We start from the raw sequence: 17,372 nt of genomic DNA on the forward strand, positions 1-17,372 counted from the left end.
AACATAAAACTATCTCTACCTCTACTTATATATATGTATTATAAGATAAAAATTTCTCTGCAACTTCTGTGGTCATTATATATTATTACAAAGTCTCTGAACAGAGTACAGTGTCTTTCCCTTCCTTAAAAATAACAAGGAAATCCCCTATATTCTTATATCCAGAAAACAAATGATTAATGGTAATAAAAATAGCATAGAATCATTATCTTAGCAGATAATGACTATATTCTATAAGAAAAGTATTAGTACTGTTATCCACATTTATATAAGGAAGCTGAGCCTCAAAGACTTGAACACCTTGCCAAAGCTCACATGGCTAGAAGAGGATGTATCTGACCCATGGTTCGTTGCTTTAAAGCTCGTGCTGCTTCTTGCTACCATGGATACAGGGGAGGCACGCCAGGGCTTTAATTTCCAGGCTCCGTATCAGAGGCTACATAAACTATTTTCAATAGAAACTGGAAGGAGTTTGTTTTTTCACTATTTACACATAGAAATTATTTTAAATTTGCCAACTGGAAGGTTAGTAGCAATCAATAGATTAAACTACTTTTTAAAATATATAATAATATATCAGTATAAAGAGTAACACATTGGTATAAAGAATTTAATAGATTAAAAAGATCTTTTTATTCCCTGATAGTGTATAAGATTAGTCTGCCTCTATTTTATTTTATGTAGCAAAGCTCTTAAGGAAGTATTGTTTCAGGATATATTGTGTTTTGAAAAATGTACTCCAGTTTATATCTTGGTTTATATATTTAAAGAATAATGTAGGATATATGCATTTTGCTACTAGTTTTAGCCCCTTGAAATCTGCTTTCATGTGGAGTTTCTATACTTTTTCAGTGTATGGTATCACCAATACAAAATTCATACCTACATTATATATTTTTTATACTTGAATATTTTTTATGATTTTCTGAAACCCTATTATTTCAGTCACTCGCGGAAATCCAAGAATTTGAAAAGCATGTGATAGATGAAATAAATTAATAATGATTAATGAATTCAATGGATTTTGAAACTTTTTATTTAGAGTTATATATTAAACCAAAAGCATAAAAACCTAACTCTAGTTATCTCTTTTTATATTTTAAAAACAAAACAGTTTTATTTGTTTTTGAGTGTCTTTCAGGATTTTTAACTTAAGTGTATACTTTACTATTAAAATGATAGTCACGCGATGTGGAAAACACCTGTTTTTGAGCATAATGCTTTATTATTTGTGACTTACTGGAAAATAATTATTTCTATTATTAATTAATATTGAAATTTATATTTTACCTTATTATATATAATTAAATTCTACCATTGTAAAGAATAAATATTTTAAGGATCATAAAATCATAGCTGAGTCCATTATGTGACATAAATCTCATGAAACTGTTGTCACTTCATGTTTATCCTATGTCCTGCCATTCAAAAAATGTAGAAACATGTGTACACAATATTTTTGAAGACAAATTTCATGCTGCATTTTTCTTCCGTATCACTAAATACATCATCAAAAATTATTAAAGAGGAAAACTATTACTCCATGTCATAATAAGTGAGTTGCAAAACTGACTTCATTAAATAGTCAACTGAAACTGTGTGCAATAGCAAAGATATAGTGGTGAATAATATAGACATGGTGCCTGCCCTCATGAAGTTCACTGTCTAGTAGAAAAAAACCAACATTAAAATTTGCCATTGAAGCAATAGTATAAGGTGCGACAGAGATGCACTCGTATGACTGGTGGACTCAAACAGGTCAAGCTGAGTGCTAAAGAAAAAGTATGAGCGAGTTAGAGTGAAGTAGAGAGCATTCCCAATGAAGAAGAGGTGGCATTTGTAAAACCCTAATTTGAGAAAGAGCATATAAAACATGCAGAACATCAGACAACCTAAAACAATTACCTTATGATTGGAATGGAGAAAGTGCAATGAAGAGAAAAGAAGGTAAAACTAGCCAAGTAGACTAGGGTCTTGACTCTATGTTAAGACATTTGGTCATCATCCTAAGAGAGGGAGAAGCTACCAAAATGATCCAGATTACATTTACAAAAGGTCATTTTGGCACAGTGCGCAGAATGGAGTGAAAGTAGCCAATTGGATTCAGAAAGGCAAATTTAGAGAAAATTTCAATAATCCAGACGAACTATTAGGTTTGATAATAGTCTTGATAGACAGGTGGAACACGCAGTGAAGTGGGGATGGAAAAAACCAGGCTGAATCCAGAGATAGTAGGCAGAATTGACAATATTTGGTACTAAGTTGAATGTGGAGGTTTAGGGAGGGAGAGAAATCCGAGATAGCTCCTAGATTCCTCGCTAGATCATGGGACATTTTATAAGACACAGAGATGTCAAAGCAGCAGTATTTAGCAGGAGCAGTCAAATAAGAATTCAAAATTATTATTTTTTTGTTTGGTTTTAGTGACAAAAGATAGAGAAAGAAAAGCTGGTAGGCTGTGGATGTGATGAGGACATAAAGAAAAGAAAAATAAACAGCTCTTTCAAGAAATTTGGCTATGAAATGGAGAAGGGAGGTGGGACAATAAGTAGTTCAGGAGGTGAGACTTCTCCCCTCTCCCTCCCACCACCACTGTGATAGGAGAGACTTAAGCAAGTTTGTGTGGACAGGAAGAGACCAATAGAGTGGGAGACATTAAAGAGAAGAGAAGAGATTAGAGATTGCTGAAGTACTGTGGAAAGGTGGAAGGTGTCCAGAGAATGGTGGAGAGATTGAAAACTTCCACACGGTAACAGGAAGGAGGAAAGGACTTGGGGGTTGGAAGTGGAGATAAGGCAGTCTGATGCTCTCTCTTCTCTCTGAGAAGTAGGAAATAAGGTCATCAACTTGTACTGGAGAGGAAAAGAAGAGGGTTGGAGGTTGGAGAAAATGGAGAATATTTGAAATAGTCTGCAGGAAGTAGGAGATGGAGCCAAGTAAAAAAACACAGGACCGTGCTGAGGACCATTGAAGCTGGTGACTGTGCATTTAGAACGGTGTCAGTCTGCCAAGGGATGTTATTTCTCCAGAACGGTCTTACAGGCCAGCAGGCATAGAGGATCCTCTAGTTTTAAATAATATTAGCAAGTCATCTATATTTTACCTTACTTTTTGTTTATTTTTAGCAATAAAAGAAAACTGTGTTTCTTGTTTGAAATGGTGTTGTTCCGTGTTCTCTATATTGTAGTGCCCTCATGTGGCTGATCCACATCATTCATTCATGACTGTTTACATGTGGATGCATTTGAACAAGCTGAGAATTAAGCATGCGTCTGATATCACTGCTACTAAAAGTGGAAAATTAATTATTGCTTTGACTAAAGCCAGTTATAGGTGCAAAGAAACTTTCTTTTCACATTAACATAACATTGGCTACTCACTGTACTGTTGTACTGCACTTGAAATCATATTAATGTTTTTCTATGTGTAAGTAAAATGATAACTTATAACAAAAATAGTGAAAAGAGATATAAATAGCATTTATTTCCTCTCTGGGATTTTTATAATTGTGTCAAAATTCACATGAATAAAGGCTGTTGTTTTACATAATTGCAACTGAATCCTTATTGTGTTTCTTATTAAATATGAAAGAAAGACTACTGAATATTTTCTTAAATAGTTTTATTTGTTTTCGGTTTTTTTTAATAAAAAGGAAAAGGAAGGGCATTGGCTATACCTACAAAGGCAAAATGGAATAGGGTGAAACAAACTAGACATTTATTATATGCAGTATTCTGTATGATTCAAGAAGTAAGGAAAGCAATTTATTGAGTCTCTACAATGTATCAGGTACATTAAGTTGTAAAGAATTTAAAATATTTTAACCAATTTGATCCTCATAACAATCCTATGGAATGGTTAGTTTTTCTTACTTTTATAGCCAAGTCTCCTGAGGCTCAGGGAACTTAGTAAGTAATTTGGCCTCAGTTACAAACCCAAGAAATGCCAGCACTGACACCATCCATCTTCGCACAATTCAGGATTTTATGAGCAATTACAGTACATTATAACATTCCATTTAGAAAGGACCTATTGTAAGACATTCCATCAGGGTGACCCACATAATGGAGTTATAATGCACTTAATTAATTTCTTGAGTTTGTGCAAGAAAATACATACATACTGAACTTGTGGTTCTGTAATCAGTTGAATCCATCATTAAGAAAATTTAAATTGATAAATTATTCACCAAAACACTCATTTCTTTGCATTTAATCTTTTTAATTACTAAAAATACCTAAGTAGCCTCAAAATAGTTGATGGGTTGGCCTGAAGACATGGTCTAGATATGGGGTTGATGAATTACAGAATTGGGGGGAAAAAGACAATGATAAAATAATAAGTAACTTAATAATATGCATAAGAGTTTTGAACTTCATGGTGGTACATGAAAGTGAGATTTTTCCACTGAACATTGTCTTCCTTAACAACATTCTTCTACTTTATTCAATGTGCTCATTATGTGCACTATTCTTACCAACTGCGTATTTATGACCATGAGTAACCCTCCAGACTGGACCAAGAATGTGGAGTAAGTAAAAAATTTAATCTTTCAGTATTGACATCCTTTTATGTTTCAAATTGTGCTTTTAACATCTTGAAACCTCATCAGTTTCCGTAACATATCGTACTAGCTACTCTAAACCAGACAATGATTCAAGTTCATTTCAATCACTGATTTCCTCTAGGACAAAACTTGCAGTGGCTCACTTGGTTGCTTAAATTACTGCACTGGTTCGATTGCCAATATTTATGGCCTTTCATCTTTCTTGTAAGTCTTACACTCTTTTGAAGATCACCAGGGATTACTAATATCTATTGATAAAAATATATCTAGTTTAGTTCTAAGTTTTACTAGTATATATCTCTTGGCTCTTAATGGTGCATATTTTTTGAAACAAATGCTTCACCTGTTTTTTGATTAATCCCTATTTGCTTAAATCAAACTGAAAACCAGAGTATTTCAGATAACATTCTGAAATACAAACCATATTTCCATCATATGGGCCATATTACTTGTATCCTTTAAATTAACGTGGAAAGTACAATATTAATATATTTACAGTCAATGAGACTGTCTTTCAGAATTTAATGTTACTTTTTACCTTCAGCCCTACCTAAGCTCTGGGTCATGGGGAGACCAATATGAAAGTCTCTAATTTTTATTTGTTTTTTAAGATCCCTTTAAGATATGTACATGTAAATTAACTGCTAGATTTTTAATGTGAGCTTGGCTATTTTCTCTCAGGTATACCTTTACAGGAATTTATACTTTTGAATCACTTATTAAAATACTTGCAAGGGGCTTTTGTTTAGAAGATTTCACATTTCTACGGGATCCATGGAATTGGTTGGATTTCACAGTCATTACTTTTGCGTAAGTATCTTAATTACATTTTCTATCCTGGAAAAGTAAATCATTGTTGGGAGCCTATACTAGATTTCTCCTTGTGGCGTCCCTTGACAGATCAAGCATTCTTCTTAGTTATCATATTACTTAGAATATTTTTCTTCCAATCAAATTATTCAGTTTGGAGAAATTAGGAACTACCATAGTAAATTACAAAGCTTTGGTTTCAATTAGCACTGTAAAGTAATAAAATAAAGTTGCTCAACTAACAGATTATGATCAGTGACAGTGCCATTTTTCTCTTAATTGGGAAATCTGATGGCAACACTCATTGAAGTTGAAAAGGTCTTGATGAAAGACCAACGTAGACTTAGATTTCCCTAAATTCTGAATAACTCTGATTTAATTCTACAGGTATGTAACAGAATTTGTAAACCTAGGCAATGTTTCAGCTCTTCGAACTTTCAGAGTCTTGAGAGCTTTGAAAACTATTTCTGTTATTCCAGGTAAGAAGAAACTGGTATAAGGTGGTAGGTCCCTTATATCTCCAACTGTTTCTTGTGTTCTGTCATTGTGTTTGTGTGTGAACTCCCTATTACAGATATGTGACAGAGTTTGTGGACCTGGGCAATGTCTCAGCGTTGAGAACATTCAGAGTTCTCCGAGCATTGAAAACAATTTCAGTCATTCCAGGTGAGAGCTAGGTTAAACACCGAGGCTGACTTTAGCTGCTTTGGTGCTGCAATCACAGCTTTTGTGCAGAAGCCTTGTTGCTTGTTGCATATTGCAAATAAAAAAGCAGGAATTGGTACATCACATTTTGGATGGATTGATTCTTTGCTTTTCATTAGTTGCTTTCTTTAAAACTGTTCTAAATCAGCCTTTGAGTTTAACAGGTTTTGCATGAGGCATTTGCAGTAACAGGCTACACGGTTTGCATCCTATAACATCAAGCTTTTCCCATAGAAGCTAAACGATGAGACATTCAAAATGATGCAAATTTGACCATTTAGGCATAAAACTGGCAATGGTTTTAACTGCAGATAAATGAAAAAGCAAGGGATAGCATGAGTGCTGCATGGGGCTAAGCTTTCAGATGTCTTCCTTTGTTTAACCCATACTCAACCTTGCAGAATTCACAAATATATAACTTCATAATTCAGTTACTTCAAGATTTCTTACTACTCTATTCATATAGACATTTCTAAAACCAATAAGGGGTTAGGGAGTAAGACATCTGCAAATAAAAGCAAAATATTTACACAAGGTTGATGTTTAAGCATGAATAACAAAATCATTTTTCTTTGCTCTTAGGAGTGTTTGGAAATACACATTTGGTTCGTTTCCATTCACGGTTTTCCAATGAACATACAAGTTCTGCTTTCATTCATTTTCACCAGCTAGCAGGCTTTTCATGACAACGTTATTCAATCACAAACATTAAACTAATATTGTTGGCATTCTGCATGACATTTTTATTTTCCAGGACAAGCTCATGATATTTTTGTCAGTAAAGTAGCTGTTGAATAGTATACTTAAATTTCTCCCTCTGATTTAATTTATAGGCCTGAAGACCATTGTGGGGGCCCTGATCCAGTCTGTGAAGAAACTTTCTGATGTTATGATCCTGACTGTGTTTTGTCTGAGCGTGTTTGCCCTAATAGGGCTACAGCTGTTCATGGGCAACCTGCGGAATAAATGTTTGCAATGGCCCCCAGATAATTCTTCCTTTGAAATAAATATCACTTCATTCTTTAACAACTCACTGGATGGAAATGGTACCACTTTCAACAGGACAGTGAGCATGTTTAACTGGGATGAATATATTGAAGATGAAAGTAAGATATATTCTTTTAACCATATACTCTTTTGACCATTAAGTTGTTTAGTTCTTTTAAATATTAACTATCTATAGTGGAAATTATCTCAATTTTGATGTGAATCAAAGGACTTAGACTAATTCAAGATAACTTACTACATATAATAGGGAAATCAAATAGTACTTTACTCCTTTTTCCATAACTGTCAGTTGACATGATTAAATACACCATTTGAAAATGTGTTATATTTTCCTAAAACAGAGTTGAAAGCAATTCCATATTATACTGCATGAATAAAAATATTTACATGGTAGGCATTCATCAGGAATTTTCACTGATTTTAATAAGTAAATCAGGGGTTTGAACTAGTCAGTATATTATACTGAAATGTGTTGTTAAGAAGACTGGGAGAAATAATTAGGCCCTATTTGGTTGACTCAACATACGTATTGGGTACATATGATGTATCTGGAAATAGAAAAACCATTTACCATGATGAAATCACAATTTGTGCACTTATCAGGAAGTTAAGCTACCCTGATTTGGCCATTCACTTACTGATATTCCAATTTAATCCTTTGGTGTCAGTCACTGTATTGTAGCTGTGTATCAGTATAGTTTGATTATGTTTTAGGCATGGACATCAGAATAAGCTTGTGATGCCATATACTTCAGCATTATTTCTTGTTGTTGAAGCCAGCCCCTCCGTCATTTGGATGTCTAAGCCCCTCTCCATGTACAACAACCAATTCCATTGGTCTCTGGATTATCAGTACTCCACTGGGATATTTATTCTGAGATATCCTTCATGGTCCACATGGTTTTTTTAGAACCATATGAAATTATATCACTTCTCGTATTAAATTGCTGTTTAAAGAGTTAGCATTCTTATGAAGATTTATACTTGGAAAAATAAGATTGATGGGATAAATGAATAAATGATACAAATTATTCCACTAATTATGGGGTTTCCCATTTATTAATGTTATAATAATAGCACAATGACAAACTTTGCATATAATTTTTTTTTTCTATTTCTGATTGTTTACCTCAGATGGATTTCTACTAAAAGCATTTGGGAGGGGAGGGCCAAAAGGTATGACCAGAGTAAGACTATGGAGATACAGTGTCAAATCGCTCTCCTGAGGCATTGTACCACAATATACTTCCTACAGCGGTGGCTATCTTACTGAACTGTCACTAATATTGACCACTACCATATCTTAAAATCTTGTGATAGGGCCGGCCCGGTGGCGCACTGCTACAGTGCGCTGCTTGGGAGTGCGGTGGCGCTCCCGCCGAGGGTTCGGATCCCACATACAGACCGGCCGCTCACTGGCTGAGCGAGGTGCGGGCGCAACACCGAGGGTTGCGATCCCGTTGCTGGTCCCGGTCCGGTACGGGCGCGACACTGAGGGTTGCGATCCAATGCCGGTCACGAAAAAAGAGACAAAAAGGAAAAAAAAAAAAAAAATCTTGTGATAGAAGTAAAAGTGTATTGTACTGTTCTTTTCATTTATCCCTTAATTGTTAATGCACTAGAATTTTACAAATATTTATTAGTATCTTTAGCAAGTTATATATTTCCTTTAGTGTAAATTATCTGTTGATATTTTTACCCAAGTGATAGTATTTTGGGGAATTTATATGGGCTCCTTAATTTATCAAGTACAGTCATGTGTCGCTTAACTACAAGGATGCATTCTGAGAAATGTGTCATTAGGCGATTTCGTCACTGTGTGAACACCATAGAGCGTATTCGTACTTACACAAATCTAGACGGTATAACCTACTACACACCTAGGCGATAAGGTATAACCATTATCATCTTATGGGACTTCTGTCATATATGCAGTCCATCTTTGATGGAAATGTTGTTATGTGGCACATGACTATGAGTATATCAACATTTTGTCTTTTGGGGGCAAAAATATATTCTACAATTCATTGTTTTACATGTTATTTCTTGTTTTTGAGGCCTAAGTGATTTTAACTTTTAGATAATCAAATCACCAAATTTTCTGTCATTTTTTTCCCATTTTTGTGTTTAGAAAATGCTTCTTGATTAAGAGATAATAAAAACAGTAATCTAAATATTCTACATATAAAGTAGCCACCAATATATTTTTGATATCACGCTGACAGATTTTTCTCTAAAACTTTAATTTTTGAATATTTAAAATCTAGAATTATTTTTAGATATATATCGTGAGGTAACGATCTAAAATATTTTGCAAAATTATGACCCAGATTTCCCTATATAATCTATCCCTAGTAATCATCGAATACAGGTTTCAAGTATTCTTAAATACAAACATTATAAATTTGGGGGGGGGCATGTCCGTGTGTTTGATTATGTATGTGTGTGTCTGTTTATGTATGTGTGTGTTTGCATATTTTCATATGTGAATATACAAATGTATATGCTTGGTTTTTTGTGTGTGTTTCCTCAGATCATCTTTGCAACTTATTAAGGTTTTATATATTGCACTTTAATAACAAAAATGAGGTATTTAGACTTAGACAACATATATCTCCAAAGAAACAAGATAATTTTGTTCATTTGAAAGACAGAAATCAAGAAAAAACCCAAAACAAAGCACTTGTTTATAGCAGCATAAGAAGGAATAAACAACTAAGCCCACTTCTCACAGAAAATTAAATTAAAATTGGCAAGAAAAAAAGTGTCTGAATATATTTTCAGTCCAGGCAAAAAGTAATTGTAAAGTAAAATTTTATTTGCATGAAAGTACTTACAAGCGACAAAGTTTTCCTCTTTCTCAAGTTGTGCCAAGCAAGCAGCCTTAATTTTGTAGCTCTTTCTTGAAATAGCCCAAGGAATTTGAGTTATATTTGTAATGAATGTTGATATGAGCGTGCTAAAATAGTTTTTCCTTCTGAAAATTTTTCTTTTTAAAAAGGATTTTCTGAACACTGGTTTAATCAAAAATGTTATATTTTTATATTTTTTAGTATTCAATTACTATGAAAACCTTCTATTTAGCAACATTTATTATTTACTATTTTACCCATTTAATTATGATTGAAAACATTTGTAAGCTTTTGAACCTAAACCCAGTAGCTGAAGGTTTTTAAGGCTTTTTAATGACTCTTTCTATTCTTTGCTCTTTAAATAGGTCATTTTTATTTTTTGGAAGGACAAAATGATGCTCTGCTTTGTGGCAACAGCTCAGATGCAGGGTAAGTGGTGCTTCCTATTGAGTTTCAGTCCGCATTGCTTCATTGGCCTCAATAACCTGCCACCTCCCACCCACCCGGCCCCCGCTCACTCCTCATTCAAATCCCTTCATTAATTCCACTTCACGCTGTCTCTCAGAATAGCTAGGATAACTGTGGATTCTCACCTCCTTCACACACTCATATGCAGCAGTTATTTTTCCATACTAGGTCACATTCTAATCTTCCAAATTAGCTCAATGGAAAATAGAGAAAAAAGCAATGCGTATACATAAGAAGCTTAAATTAATAGGATTCGTAAGCATGTACTTTTTATAAGTGAAATATTTTATATATGCTAATGTGATCTTCATGGCTTAAAATGTAATATCTCTGAAGATAATGTAAACATCTGAGGCATGGTGAGTATATCTCTAGCATATTTCAGCAAAGTAGTTAAGTGCATAGTCTGATGTGTCTGCATAGATTTAAATGTTGACTTCACCATATAATGTCTTCTCTCCTTGCCTTAGTTTCCTCATATGATAAATGGGTATAATAATAGAGTTTCTGTGAGAATTAAGAGGATTAATGAATATACAGCTATTAGAGCACTCAATAAGTGCTTTTAATTATTATGATTGACATCATGCAAATATTTATTAAGAAGCATTGTATATGCAACTAAAACCTATTAAAGAAATAGTTATCTTTCCCTATTTGGCAAGATTTTAGAATCATAGACAAAAGTCTGATATTCTTTCTAGGAAAGATAATATGTGAACATTAATAACTAATACCAGTAGCAAAATACCCAGTGATAACAGCCTTTCCATTTGACTCTTATGATAAAAGAAATTATACTGCCTTTTAGCTCAGTTGGTTGGAGAGCAGCCTTATAACACCAAGGTCAAGGTTTTGGATCCCCGTTCTGGACAGCCACAAAAACAAAAACAAAAACAAAAAACCTCCAGATTCCAGTGATAAGTAAAGTAGACTGATTTTAATTCCTTGTCTGTACTGCACTAAATGCTTTACATACAACATCTTATGCAATTCTTGCAAATTTGTGAGGCAGGCTTTGTTACTCACCCTCTCTTACATATGAGGTGCCCAAAGATTACCAAGATTGGGAAAATTGCCCAAGATCATGCAGCCCCGAAATATCCATCCCGTTGTTGAGGCCAATCCTGCTTGATCTTTAAGATCGGACTATCAAATCCCCACTATACAGTCATTCCTTCCCCTCGGTGTGCCCCACTCACTCTTTCTTCACCTCTCTGCCTCACCCCAACACTCACACACACTTCTGCAAGACATCTTCAGTTTATATCAACTTTTTCTTTATAGGCTTTTTATCTATTCATGTACACAAGCTTAGCAAGACATTAATTATGACATAATTGCTATTATATGGAGACATAGTAAATATAATGTGACAGTTAAGAATTGCAGAGGAATACACAAAATAGACTATTTTAATAGATTCTGTTATATAAATCAGTCTACATAGTGCTGAGTTAAGTGTTGGGTAAGGTGAGAGAATCAGCTTTCACTAGTGCCTGTATAAAATAGACATTGACATCTATAAAATCAAGAATGGCAACTAGCAGACTTGCAGTTACTGACTTCTTTTTCCTCTAACCTAATTGCAGCCAGTGCCCAGAAGGCTATGTCTGTGTGAAGGCAGGGAGAAACCCTAACTATGGCTACACGAGCTTTGACACCTTTAGTTGGGCCTTCCTCTCCTTATTTCGTCTCATGACTCAAGACTTCTGGGAAAACCTTTATCAGCTGGTGAGAACAGACAAAATGATTCTTCCGGGAGGCACAAAATAATGAGATCAAGAGAATTACTGTGGAACACTTTATTAGGTAGAGTGTGAGCTTGTAACATTCTATATGAAATTTATTGAAATGTTTCTTCCATTTTTACAGACACTACGTGCTGCTGGAAAAACATACATGATATTTTTTGTGCTGGTTATTTTCTTGGGCTCATTCTACCTTATAAATCTAATCTTGGCTGTGGTGGCCATGGCCTATGAGGAACAGAATCAGGCCACGTTGGAAGAGGCTGAACAGAAAGAAGCTGAATTTCAGCAAATGCTTGAGCAGTTAAAAAAGCAACAAGAAGAAGCTCAGGTATAGTTAACAAGCATGGACGCCTTTGTTTTTGTTTATGTCAATTCTCTTATCTAAATGTTGAGGTCAGTGACATGGTAGTTGGCATTAGAAACGTGCCATGTGTTTTTGGTAAGTGTCAAGAGCCTGTTTGATTATTAGGAGATTATCTTGGTGATTGCTGTCAATAGTAATGACATCAAAAATGGAGAATAATAATTACTTTATTGACATTTTTTCTCATTTGTGACCCCTTGAGGAAATTAACTATAAACACCCTCATTTACTAAAGCTCACAAAGTAAGTGGACCTACATGCCCTCAATCAAAGTATTTTCTTAATCTTCAGGGGAAAAGGAATTCAGTTCTAGTTGCTTCTTTATTACAGTGTCACTAGAGGTGAGAAAGGTCAGGAAACCAGAGTCTGAGAAGATTATTTCATAGAGTCTGGAAAGGCAAAGACCTATTCAATATTTGTTCTACCCTAGATGAAGAGTATACAAATGAAAGTTTGTGACTCGCATGGGAAATCATGAGCATGTGAACATACTAAAACATTACATTGTTTGCCTCTTATTCTGTAAATCCTTTAATTTGGACTTGATGAGTCTTCTAAAAAAGGCAAAAATATCTCTACTTATATTTGATTGACTTACTGGTATTAACTAATCCAATTGCTTATTTTTGACTTTTCTTAGGTGTTGAAGACAATTCCCTTTTATCACTGAATATCCTTAAATATGTAAGGCCAGACAGATAAAGTATATTGAGGTGGTAGTAACAACATGGATGACTGTATTTTTTCAAAAACTGTACCATTATAATTTAAGAATTCATGTAGATGCTAAGATATGGGATTTCCTAATATATGATATGTAATATGTCTTTGTTGTACATTTCTTAGTGAAATTCTCATTTTAAATCAAAGAGAAAAGTTAGTTAAGGTAAAATACTTGACTGAATTAAATCCAATAATTCAGACTAGACTAAGTCATTGTCAAGTGGACATGTAATGGAAGACAAACACTTTTCAGGTTTAAATAAGAAATCTTCAATTCTTTAATTCTTTCCTTCTTTTAAGATATTGTTTAAACCGTAGAAAAAAATTGTTATGATAATATTTGAATGTCTTGTTCATATTATTAGATAATTAGAAAGCATAGTGTGAGGCCAGAACTTGAAGCTTTTTATCAAAGTTATTGTATCATCTTCCAGGTGTCTTTGATTTTATTCTTTGATTGGTCTGATGACAATGTACTGCTTTCCAACAAATTGAACCAAACTGAGAATTGTGTTCTCAAGATCATATTCCTGATATTAAAGATAAACTAAGCAGTAATGGAGATAAGTTTTTAATAGTTTATATGCAACCACTATGTACTTTGTGTCCTTTAGGCAGCAGCTGCTGCAGCTTCTGCTGAATCGAGAGACTTCAGTGGTGCTGGTGGGATAGGAGTTTTCTCAGAGAGTTCGTCAGTAGCATCAAAGTTAAGCTCCAAGAGTGAGAAAGAGCTGAAAAACAGAAGAAAGAAAAAGAAACAAAAAGAACAGTCTGGAGAAGAAGAGAAAGAAGATGGAGTCCGAAAATCTGAATCTGAGGACAGCATAAGAAGAAAAGGTTTCCGTTTTTCCTTAGAGGGAAGTAGGCTGACATATGAAAAGAGGTTTTCTTCTCCACACCAGGTAAAAATATTAGATTGCATGAATTGCGTCTTCATAATTTTTTTAAAGAATATGCCAGAATTGGTGGCGATAAAACTTCCTTCCACCTGCATAGCACAATGCTTTCAGAGTGGTCAAGTGTTTCAGCTGTCCACCTCAGAGAATTTGTGTGTCTTACAACTTTTGGGAATTTCAGAAAGGAATTTTTAGATCCCACTGGGCTTGGGAGAGTTGGTGGTTTAAGGTTTCCTTAAAGACTAAAGTATCTAGGGACAATTTTCCACATGAGGAAGTATCAGCAGATAGTTTCATTCCTTCTTAGCCACTGTGCATGGATCTAGTGAACTGTGGGTTTTCTCAGTGACAGAGTCCCAGAAGTGGACCAGAGACACTTCCGGCTCATCTGTGCAGTTTTTTCCATCCATATGCAAACTTCACATGCAGAGTGCATTTTTCATGCCTTTGTTTAAAAGAGAACTGAAGCAAAATTCTTCTAAAAGTGTAGCCAAAACTCTTAGGTAAACATGCACTGAGGAAGATTTATGACACCAAATAAACAGTAGCATTTAGTTGTACATGCTTATCTGTGTCTCATGTTAAACATGGGATGTGTATTCAAAAAATACCCTAATTCGTATATTGTAGAAAATGTCCACTGGATGCCTCTCATTTATGTATCTACGTAAGCTGCTGAAACTTCAAAATTTAGGATCCTGAACTATCTTGAAATTAGCAAGAGAATTCCCAGGAATACACAGTACCTAAAAAGACAATTTCACCAGGAGTAAAACATTAAAATCCATATAGTAACAATAACAATTACAACAACGACATTGCTGGTGATGATAATGGTGAATATTTACACATTACACTGCTAATTGTAATAGAAATTTATTTAAGCCCCTTACTACTACCTTAGTAGGTGCTAATTTAATTAACATCCCCAATTTTCAGTTGTAAAGAGAAAGGGAGGGCATTTTACACTATCATAATTAATGCTGGAAGCTTGGCTAAGTAGTATTATTTTCCCTATAGTTTTGGCTCAGCGAAGTTAAATAATTGCCCAATCTCATACAGCTATTTAAAGCTGAGGTTGTATTCAAATTTCACCTGACCCTGAAACCCTTGAACTTTCTGCTTTATCAGGCTGCTATAAAGTATGTCTTTAGAAACTAATGAAGAAATTTACAGATTTATGTCATTTAAAAGATACATATATCTAGGATTATACTTGCTCTTTGTACCTTTTATAGTATAGACAGTCTCATATGACCTTACTTTAATATACGCAAATTTTTCATAGGTCAGCTTGATTCATTCCAAATCCAAATAACATTATGACTTAGGATAAATTAAGGTTGAATTCTAATTTAAAATAAAATTTGTTTTTTTAAAGAGAAAGAGAACATTAAGGTTGAATTCTAATTTAAAATAAAAATTGTTTTTTTAAAGAGAAAGAGAACATTTACTCAAGTTCTCTTTCATTTTGTTGTCACAATTGTTATGATCCCATTAGTAGAAACATTAATCGATAAATGTGAATCTCTTAAAAATTCAATCCCCTTTTTATAACATCGGTCATTTTGAAAAGGAAGAAAGAGAGGGAGAGAGGAAAGAATGGGATAAGGGAGGGAGATAGGAAGGAAGGTTAAGTTATTTTTGCCTACATTTTGGCCTAAGTTTGCCTAAATTTTGGCCTAAATATGAAACTTCATATCAACACATACCACAGAGGCTATCTTCAATTTGCTTTATTTCAAATCCAATACAACTAATTCTAGGCAAAATGTGAAGCCTGAAAACATTAGGCTCTGACCCTCTTCTTTCTGCAACTTTTGCTCACAAATATAACATTTCCCCAATAGTCTCTTCTTTATACCTCTACATACCTCCATTTCCTAGCTAGTTGGGCATTATAAGTGGTCACTGAATGTATGGCTTAAATTGATATTTGTTTCTTAAGCAGTCTCTGTATAAAAACAGAGTTAAAAAGACTTTTATTTGCCTGATATAGAAATAGTCAACCAAGTGGCTTAGAAGATGGCAAGGGAAAGAAAGAGACAGAAAGGAAGGGAGGAGGAAGGGAAGAAAGTGAGAAAGGGAAAGGGATAGGAGAGAGAGAGAGAGAGAGAACCCGGAAATTGCACTAACCCCATTTGCAAGCCTGGAAGTAATGCTGAAAATATCAAACCTGATACAGGTACCTAACCTGCATACAGTGATGGAGGACCCACAGTTTTTGTTAGATTTTTCAAGGTTCAAGACTCCAAAGTATTATGAACTGTCTTTTTGTGGTGACATGATAGAAAGAAGATTGTATTCATAACAAATCCTGCTTCCTTATTGGAAAAATATATATAATGTAATTTTTATGCTAAGATGATAATTTCCTCAGTAAAGCAGGTGAAAATAGAAAATATTTCTTAGACTCTGATTTGACCTGTGAATGTGGGAGAGGAGAGAGAAGAAAGTCAAGAGCACGAACCTAATCAAGTTTCAAGACAATCTGGATATCTTTTTGAAACTTGTGTAAGATACAGTTGACTTTTTTAAGTTATTATTTCCCTCCCTCTTTGTCATAAACTAGGGGTTTTGCTATTCAGAGATTCACTTGTTATGGTGGATTTTTCTTGCTGGCTATTTTTTATTTGTGGCATAGCATTTGATTATTATGCATCTGTATAACTGATGTAAGCAATAGAAATTGATGCTAACAGATGAGGCACAGTCATTTTTCATATAGCTGCCACATGTAAACTATGTATAGCTTAATTCACTTTTGAACCTTGAGAAACATCATGTGCAATTTTATAACATTTCCTTCCAACCCTTCTACTGGCTCTAATTGAATGGAGTACCTGTAGTCAAAACTCTTACTAAAAGTGATACATATAAATAATTTCTGCTTTAATTCTCAGTGCCAAGCATTTCTTTCTGCTTTTCTTTTTGACCTGATGATAATGAGTAGGTCAAAAATCCTGTAAATACTGTAACATAATCCTAAATTATGTCCTCATAGCTAATTCAAAGTCTATTGTGAAAAGAGAGAAAGAAGAAATGAAAGAAATTGGGTAGTCTAGGAGAAGTTTAAAAAATAGCTACTTATATGGAAAACAATAAAGGAAAAGAATGAATCTTACTATTGAAGTTGGTAATATTATGAAAAAAAAACTTGGGAACAAGAAGGAGAAATGACTTCTGTTGGGGGAACAGTAAGTCTTCTTTGATGTGCTTCTTTCT

At 34.2% G+C, this 17,372-nt stretch overlaps 1 protein-coding gene across 3 annotated transcripts in view; it reads left to right on the forward strand.

Annotated features, from left to right (window-relative positions):
- The window catches only part of SCN2A (sodium channel, voltage-gated, type II, alpha subunit), a 139,547-nt gene that overhangs the window by 55,121 nt on the left and 67,054 nt on the right, over nt 1-17,372 (forward strand). For 2 of the 3 annotated variants that reach the window (XM_008584498.1, XM_008584440.1), the window contains exons 4-11: nt 4,442-4,531; nt 5,249-5,377; nt 5,952-6,043; nt 6,916-7,188; nt 10,308-10,371; nt 12,003-12,144; nt 12,286-12,492; nt 13,866-14,153. In XM_008584498.1, coding sequence (XP_008582720.1) covers nt 4,442-4,531; nt 5,249-5,377; nt 5,952-6,043; nt 6,916-7,188; nt 10,308-10,371; nt 12,003-12,144; nt 12,286-12,492; nt 13,866-14,153 — 1,285 coding nt within the window. Of the gene's footprint in view, nt 1-4,441; nt 4,532-5,248; nt 5,378-5,764; nt 5,857-5,951; nt 6,044-6,915; nt 7,189-10,307; nt 10,372-12,002; nt 12,145-12,285; nt 12,493-13,865; nt 14,154-17,372 lie in introns of all 3 variants that reach the window. The other variant, XM_008584563.1, reaches the window with a different exon arrangement.

This window comes from Galeopterus variegatus, unplaced genomic scaffold (assembly GCF_000696425.1).
Source record: "Galeopterus variegatus unplaced genomic scaffold, G_variegatus-3.0.2 Scaffold9, whole genome shotgun sequence".
Classification (NCBI taxonomy): Eukaryota; Metazoa; Chordata; class Mammalia; order Dermoptera; family Cynocephalidae; genus Galeopterus; species Galeopterus variegatus.